This window comes from Chanos chanos, chromosome 5 (assembly GCF_902362185.1).
Source record: "Chanos chanos chromosome 5, fChaCha1.1, whole genome shotgun sequence".
Taxonomy (NCBI): domain Eukaryota; kingdom Metazoa; phylum Chordata; class Actinopteri; order Gonorynchiformes; family Chanidae; genus Chanos; species Chanos chanos.
Window position 1 is genome coordinate 42,534,310 of NC_044499.1, and position 9,247 is coordinate 42,543,556.

General features: G+C 39.2%; 1 protein-coding gene across 1 annotated transcript; it reads left to right on the forward strand.

Moving 5' to 3' along the window:
- Positions 1-218: 218 nt before the first annotated feature.
- Positions 219-8,175, forward strand: sstr2a (somatostatin receptor 2a). The gene is made up of 2 exons (XM_030775639.1): positions 219-816; positions 2,268-8,175. Exon 2 carries the CDS (start codon positions 2,333-2,335, stop codon positions 3,449-3,451), a length of 1,119 nt encoding a protein of 372 aa, XP_030631499.1. The 5' UTR covers positions 219-816; positions 2,268-2,332; the 3' UTR covers positions 3,452-8,175.
- The last annotated feature ends 1,072 nt before the right edge of the window (positions 8,176-9,247 follow it).

Consider the following 9,247-nt stretch of genomic DNA (forward strand, 5'->3'; position numbering starts at 1 on the left):
CGTGTTTATTTTAAACCCGTGGTCATCAGTTCATCTTGGATAGATAGCCTATGTGGGATCCTTTTGCGTTCAGAATGTCATTTCTTATCAGTGACCAGGACAAAAGTCTCAATTTAGCCTCATAAGACGGCAAGATTAATGTATTTCCCTCTTGCCTTTAGGTATATAAACGCGAAAACCTTTGAATTGTACGTACTCCAGATCCATTCAGAGGGCCAATTTAGTCAAGAAGTGGGTGGAATTACGCACCCACGGATCAGTAGCTCCATCTGTACGCTGAGCTGGAGGCTGCAACGCACTAAACCACTCCAACAGTCACCGGGCAGTTGCGCAGTTACCTCTGCCATCGCATTGAGCGGACTGCACGCTACTTCGCTCTCACTCGCACCGTCATCTCAGTGACTGCTCGCAGCTACCGCAGGAATTCATGACTGAACTGAAATCTGAAATTCAGAAAAGAACAATTCATTGTTAACTTCATCCCACACGTTTAAATTATTTTATTCTTCTGTCTAAAAAAAGTAGTCATCAGAGTCAGAGTAACTTTAAATTAAAAAATTAGAGTAAAAGGGGGCACTGGATTTAAATCGTACATTTATGTTTGTTTGAAGATCCTCCCGCCTCAGTCGCCTTGCCATAGATAATTACGATGTTCTGTCTGCTCCTGGACGACACTACAGGTCGTATTGCAAGATGATGAAGTCTTGTGAATTTGCGGGCTATTGGTGCAAGGCATCAAGGACCGGTGGGACCGCTTGGTTTTAAAAGGGTTTTATAGATCTTCAATGGATTTCTTACGGCGCTCTGTAACTTCAGGTAAATCACTCCCTTCTTCTGGTTCTACCTGCAAATAGAATGTGTCTATTGAATGAAGTTCCAGTCAAGCTTAATGTAAAGCATCAAAAATACATTTGTGTTTAAACTTAAAACTGGGCCACTAAATAAGTTTAAAACATTTGTGTCCCCTGGATTTTTATTTTTAGAGCGAGCCTTAGGAATAGTCTACGTCCCGAAGAATTTAACAAAAACATATATTTTTACTTCATTTTCTTAAAATCTGTTCTGCTCTGACATTCTACATGCACATATGGTTCCATTAATTAGCTTCATCTCTCCTATTCAAATGGCACTATCTCCGGGTGTTGTTATGGAGACATTATGCTCCATGATGGACGGTAAGGTATGACCGAGAAAGAAATATTTGTCCAACTTATTAGTCCGATACAACAAACGGAAATTGTTGTTTTAGAAGCCTCTGTAAAGTCATGACAATCAATTGTGTTAATATCTCACTTAAAAGATTAGACATTCATTGGGTCCTATATTGTTTACTTCATCTCAATAATTAGCGTACAAAAAGTTACAATCGAAGCTAAAGCTGAAGATCGTTATTTTTATCTGTGTATATAAAACGCTATATGGCGTATCTGCGTGTCATAATGACTCTGCTGGTTGTTGGTGAAGCTGAGATGTGCTGTGTTGCGACGCTCCTCGCCCGGCTGCGGGGAGTCGCGCCGGTGGAAAACGCAAACCCATATGAATTTTGCGACGTATGAGCACACAGCCATTCTCATTAGACAACAAATTTCATATGACTGCCATCTACATATGACGACACTGGACACATGACATACTTTACATCACAATTAGATGTTTTGCATTGAACGACAGAATAATTCCCAAATCTGTTTTGCAGAGATGTCTGTGAACATGTGATTTTCCAAACAAAAGATCATTTAATGTGCCAAGAAACTGTCTTTTGCCTCTATTCAAGAAGCATAAGCAAAGCATCCCTTAGCGGCTGCCCTTGTGTTTGCTCATTGCAGATCAATTAAACAAACATGTAGTTGGGGCATTGCACGCAAGTTGCTGCTAGGTAGTGAAGATGACACAGAAAAGGTATAAAGTCCTGAGTGTCCAAAGTATCAGTCTATACTGTGCAACAAAACTCCAAGCTGGAATGGTCTAGTGTGGAGCATACACTATTTACAAACTAAATTTGTAACTAATTTCTGACTGAGGTCAGAGCAAAGAGGAGGATTCTGTCTTAGCAACTGTTGCCGGAGTTGTCCATGAATTTAATCATGTTGTAACAGTGTCGAAATTCCCAAATGACAGATTCATGCCTAAACCACCCACTGATACCTTACAGCAGTAATTTCTCTGAATTCAAAGTTCTTATATGACCTTTGCATGTCTTTGTTTGTTTTGTTTTGTGTTGTTTTGTTTTTTTTCACTAATTCTGGCCTTTCTTTACCTTTGCAAAGGAGGGATATGACATCCATGACATCTGCATCATAAAGACACCCCCTGGTGAACAAACACAGCCAAAATGGAAGCATGCAAATCGCTCCCCTCAACCCCCAATCTCTCCCACCCTGAGTTCCCACTTTATAACAGCTTCCTGGGGAACGAGTCTGGCGTACGAAATGACACACACAATGCCTTTGACAAGGCGAGCTCTGTGGTCATCACCTTCGTGTATTTTGTAGTGTGTGCTGTGGGGCTCTGCGGTAATGCTTTAGTCATTTATGTGATTTTACGTTATGCTAAGATGAAGACTGTAACTAATATCTACATCCTGAATTTGGCCATCGCCGATGTTCTGTGCATGCTGAGTCTGCCATTCATCGCCATCCAGCTAGCGCTTCTCTACTGGCCCTTCGGAGCTGTAATCTGCCGTATCGTCATGACAGCAGATACGCTTAATCAGTTCACCAGCATCTTCTGTCTGACCGTGATGAGTATTGACCGTTACTTGGCTGTGGTGCACCCCATCAAATCCACCAAGTGGCGTAAGCCAAGTGTGGCCAAAATCATCAGCCTGGCCATGTGGGGTGTCTCTCTGCTGATCAACGTTCCAGTCATGATCTACAGTGGCATGATTCTTGGGAATGAACAACCGACATGCACCATGGTGTGGCCAGAGCCCCAGGAGGTCTTCTACAAAGCCTTCATCTTCTGCACCTTCTTATTGGGCTTCTTCCTACCGCTGACGGTCATTTGCCTCTGTTACCTGCTCATCATCATCAAGGTGAAATCATCTGTTATGAGGGTGTGCTCCACAAAGCGCAAGCGCTCAGAGAGGAAAGTGACACGTATGGTGTCCATTGTTGTGGTGGTATTTGTTCTCTGCTGGTTGCCCTTCTACGTGTTTAATGTCACCTCTGTGACGGGTACGGTCAGCACCACGCCAGTCCTTAAGAGCATATTCGACTTTGTGGTGGTGCTGGGTTATGCCAACAGCTGTGCCAATCCCATCCTGTACGCCTTCCTTTCAGATAACTTCAAGAAGAGCTTCCAGAATGTTCTATGTCTGAAGAAGGTGAGCGGTCTAGATGAAATTGAACGCAGCGACAGTCGTCAAGACAGGACGCGTATGGTGAATGATGTTATCACAGAGATGCACAACACAGCGTTGCTTAATGGTGACTTGCAGACCAGCATTTGAATGGTAAAAGTTCGTAGGTCAAAATCAGAGAATGAGCATGGAAAGAGCATTTTACAGAAAATTGTTTGTATTAATTTCACATGGCATTCAACTTCAGTTAGGACATGGTTTCTCACAGAGTGAGAGTGACACGCATGAAGAAGAATTGAGTGTGTCACTCATGCAGAAGCCAGGTTACAGCTTTTAACTCATACATTCAAGATTTTTCATTTAATTTTCATACATATTAGTCAAACTTTTAAAATACATCCAGACTGATTTGATATGTCTTTAGTGCTTTTAAAAAAAATCCAACACAAATCTTATTTATGGACAAGCAGAAAGACATGACTTTTTATGATTAGGATCATTTCCTCACACTTTTTTAAACTGATTTATTGATCCGACTGCCTATATTGGTTTGACTGCATGTCTTTCACGATGCTGTGTTCCTTGACTTCATGGCATTTAAACAATGTGGTGTCTGTGACCCACAGAAAATATGTTTTATTCACTGTAAATAATTGCATTTGTGTGATTTGTGAATATTTTATTACAAAAGCAGTTGCTTTTCATCCATTTAAATACGGAGACTGCCAGTAGAGCAGTGAGACCCATAGATGTAAGTTTTGCCCGAAGGTCATTGCCCTAATAATGTAAATGCTAAATGTTTTGTCCTTTAAAACCCTACACTGTGGCCCAGGCTAGAGGGCCAGTGAGATTATCCAGTGTGACTATCCACTGCTTCACAAAGACTTGTCCATAAGAACTTTGTATGTGACTTAAACATGTATCCATACAATGTAATGAAAAGAAATTATTCTCAATCATATCATGACACTCTAGTTCACCATGCAAGCCTTAGGGAAGAGGGCAAGCTACTTAAAATCAAAAGACCATTCTGTTAGTAGGACAGTGAGAGAGTTTCACAAAAGTTATCATAACTGTTTTGGTTTGGGCTTGTATGTGCAATTTCACCATGTACTATGGACCTCTATATGCAGCTCTCGCTATGGAAAATTTGAAAAACTGTTTTAGAGAAGGAGAAAGAGACAGAGAGAAAGTCAGAGGCTTGGTTGTCCAGTTGAGCATGTCTCAGTGCAGCGATCAGTTGAAATGTTTGTTTCTTTGTTTTCATCTCCAATCCCAGCCTGAAGCTGTTACCCTCAGGACACCATTTTGATAGTTTTTAGGGCAGTAGCCACAGATGAGAGAGAGAGAGAGAGAGAGAGAGAGAGACTAAGGTGGTTGAGAATGCAGTGGTAATGGTTTCATCAGACTTGCTTTACTGGTTTTTAATAATTCAAATCATTGCCACAGTACACTTCACGGTATGTCAGCCACATTCAAAGAACTTGGATGAGACTAGCTAGATAAGCAAAACAGCAGAGGCAGTGGTCAAAAGTTTTTCTTCCACATCCACTAAATGCAGGAAATACATTCACAGACTCACCTTGTTTGTCATTCCCATGTGATTACTGTTTGCACTGATACAGTGCTGAGCAGATCTCATGAGAGAATTGGCCCTGACATTGTTGTGATTTACAGCCAGTTGTCACCCAAGAATATATTGTGAAGACATAAATCAATTCAATTTAGAGTCAGACACATCTTGTTGTAAAACCAGAGATCATTTCAGAAAAGAGGGCAGATGATAGATGACTTTAGGCTTCACAAGTGGACTAGTTCATCAATATGAGTATAGTGTTAAAAGTGCCTTAAAGAAGGATTCATAAACAATATTTTAGGTGACAGTTCATTGCTCTCAAATATCTGATGTGTGTGTGTGCCCGTGCGAGTGTGTGTGTGTGTGTGTATCTACACTGATTTCTTTGTGAATGAACGCACAGCTTTAATACATAATCCATGGTCATTATATACATTTCGAGAATGTTGTCGGTGATTCTCATTAAAAGCAAATTTTTTTCTACTTCAAGAGCAATCTGTAGCAGGCTGTCGCCAGAATAAACATGTTGTAATTAATTAAAAAAAAAAAATTGCCTTCTCAATGAAGATTTTGAGAAGTTTTAGACGTTTGTGAATTGTGAAGGGCTAGAACATACACCAGTTGGTGACAATGTTCAAACTTCATTTTTTGTGTATATCTCTTTGTCTTCATATTTTAATGCCTCAGTACCAGACTACACATTAAATTAGCATAGCTAAGAGCAGTGGACATTAGGGCACACGAGAGCTGAATTAATTAGTGATTCATATGTAAGGGTGGCATAATACCCAGGCTACATACATTAACCTTTGCAGTAAGTAAAAGATCAGACATGATGACAGGAAATATATCCCTGCACATATATCTCTGACCAAGTTCAAGATTTTGTTTCATCTCTCTGAACTTGTGTGAAGCAACAAATACATAGCCATTCATCCCTGTTTTATGCTGTCCAATGTGCCTTCACCACTGCAGAGATATAACTGATGTTGATGTCATATGAGGTGTAAGATGTTTAGATGAACATCATTCTTTACGCTAGCTGTACATTTCTAATTGTTTTAGAGTTATTTGAATCATTAATCTCTTGGATCTATGTTTTAATGTTGTTACAGCAAGTATATTTTGTATTTATTGAAACCATGGATAATGGTTGTAATTAAGAACAATTTGGATGCTTATTTACATGACTGTATTGCAATTATGGTTCGTAGCTACTAATTGTTGTTCACCTGCTAATTATGGACCTGTTGGTATTTATGTGTGTGCACGCACGTGTGCTTTCTCAGTCATTTACCAGGACACGGTGTTCCTAAATGGAGGTTTATGTCAGAATAGTTCAAGACATCACTCAGTGTCACTCATTTTAGTGGTTGCTAAGTTGCAGTAAGTGCAGCACAGACTGTGCAGTGTGTGTACTCAGCCATCTATTTATTCAATATGTCTAATTTATCTGCAGCCACTCATGCGAAATAATCAAGTTGTTATTAACTGATTCATCAAAATCAAAAAGTGAGGTCCACTCATCGTCAAACAGAGATGATGCTTTTATTATATTCAGTTTACAAACGTAATGGACCTAGCCTCAATGTATTCTGTGTAATTTGCATGACAAGAAAAAATAATCTTGAAAAAATAGGACTTTAATTCTCATGATACCTTGTGCTTTGATTTATTATGTGAGTGAAGAGAAAGTGCACATCGACAAACATGGTGTGGAAATTCAGATTTGACATTGGTTTCGGTTCAAATATGAGAGATATTTGTAACGATATCTCTGAATCCAGTAATGTGGGAACATGAAACAGTGTGTAGTTGTGTAGGAATGTGTTAAACATGTATAAAAAGGTTGTCCATGAAAGCCTGAGGCAGAGGAATAGACATCAACAGCACCCCTGCAGGCTCCAATAAGATCACATGAATGAATATCATGCATGATCAAGGACAATCTGATGCTCTGTGACATTTAAGATCACTTGCCGACTCACATTGTGAATGTTCTGCCTCATTTAAAGTCAAGGCAGCCGACATATATAACAGTTTAACTCTGAATGACATGGGTGACCATCACTGACCTTCAGACATGCTGAAATCTTGTGGCTTTTCCATATGGAAAAATATCTGGAGTGTTGTATTAACCTTTTCCAACATACAATGCTGTAAAAATACATTTTTGAGTGATTAGAGACATTTGACACTGACCCTAATATTATGAAAAAAGTGATCTAAAGCCAAAAGTTTTAACTGCACAGAAAATTATAACCTTACACAAAGCCTGGAGTTAAAAGTGCTGCTTTCATTAAGAGCAATTTGTCTTTAACGGCAAGGGACTGCACTTTGACAGTTGCAGTTAGTTAGCTGAGCTGACCAAGCAGAAAAGGGGGGAATTTAATGTGTAAACCAAGAGGTCTTGATTATGTTTTTATGCCTCATAGGCTGTTTGGAAGCAAGATGACCTTTGACAAGAATTCTTATTTTTGTTTTAACCTTAGATGACCTCTTCAATTTGTCTGGAGGCCTCTGGCTTCATCCAATGTCCTTTATACATTTTGTGGAGAGAAAAAATGACAGAGAAATGTTTTAAAATATCTTTTACATGCACATGTGACAGATGAAGGGACAGATATATCTTATAAAACGTGAAGACATTACGCTTGGGCCAGAGACATATTGAATATAATTGCCATGTACTGTCATCAGGCCCACATATACAGAGATCTGTTTCATTATCTGATTTGAGGCAACAGTAAAATATTAGTCAAAATAAGGACAAATGATTCAAAATTAAATGTAAACTGGGTGTAAAGAAATGGCTCCCCCTGTTGTCTAGTTTGGAATAGCTTCATGTCAATTGCCTTTGAATATATTGGATGATATAGAACTTGCCTTAATATGGACATCATGCGTCACAATACAAATAATAAAGACTTATCTTTAGGGGTCTGATCAATTAATGATTTGCAGGTTTTTGAAAGTTTGTCATTTACCTAACCAATAAACCAGATAAAGCTGAGTTGTACCATGAATAAAAAAGGTAATGCATTGACCCAGTAGTTCTGGCTTTGTCCTCTATTATGAACCAAGGAGATTCCATGAAACTTCTGACTGTAAAACCGACGCTGTGTATGCAAAGTGACGTCTCGATAAAATCATCCTGGTAAAAAGCCCAACTGCGTGCTGTCTCTCTGTGCATACTCATCTCTAAACTGTCTATGTAAATACTGGATTATTGTCATAATCATTTACGGAATGAACTCTACACCTTGTCATACTGTCTACATTAAAAAACAGAAAGTTGCGTTCGAGTCTGCTGTCCCTATTTCTTCTCACTGTTATCCCAGGAGAGTAAACAGTCATTGTGTGAGAACAAGTTCCACAGAAAAGCCAGATAATTCCCTATAATGAATGACGATCCTATTGAACATACACGAGAGATCATCATCATACAGGAAGTCTGTGGTTTGTTGATTGAACTATAGGTGAGTAAGCGTTCCTCCTGTCGCTGCAGTTTTAAAAGCTTAGTTCATAAGAAAAACAAAACCATTAAAAAGATGATTGATGTATATGGGGGATATGAGCCCTAAGGGGCAATACAGAGTGCTTGCTAGAGGCTGTAAACTGTCATGCAGATGAGCAGGTGGTAAGACCTGAGTCAGAGGTTTTGGAGTTTGTTGTGAGTGTACACTTCCTGGTAAGGAGGACCATCTGTCATTTGGTTCAGGTTTACTGCGCTCCATCACCACAGACCAGGCCGTGGCTACACTGTCATGTAGACCCAACCTGATTCCTGTTTCCTGTTTTCTCTATTCTAGGCTGCTGGTAGGTTTCTGTAGGCAGACAACTTATTGCTGTCTAAAAGATATCTACTTCCGAGAAGCCGAGGTTTGTACCAGGTGCGGGCCTGTGTGTAAATGAGTCTGTATTTTAGTTTCGAGGTCCAACAGAACAGGATGACTCATGTTTTGTTGCCGCAAAGACCCAAGGGCAGCACATGCATTTTTAAAGATTCAATAAGACACATGGTAAACAAAGGTTTAATTAAAACAAAAAAAGTTAAAAAAAAAAAAAAAGAATGGTCTACAGAGTGAAATACATATGAGAAAGCAAACCTAAACAAGGATTGTTCTTCAAATAAATTCATTCTCGTAGCAGAGTTACTTTGAATAATTTATTTTCTAGGTAAGCAGAGTCCATAATGAGGTTCAGTGTTTGTCTGGGACAGCAGGTCTGTTGACTGATTTTGTCTAATCTTGTCCTTAGGAAAGCCTAATCTTGTCCTTAGGAAAGAAAAAAAGATACAAATTGGATCATTTAAATTCTACTAATATTTGACAAGTTTTGGAAATGGTTTAGATTTGACTTAAGGGACA

Bases quoted from the DNA above. Each gene is read 5' to 3' on its own strand.
- sstr2a (XM_030775639.1), top strand. From the start codon at position 2,333: ATGGAAGCATGCAAATCGCTCCCCTCAACCCCCAATCTCTCCCACCCT.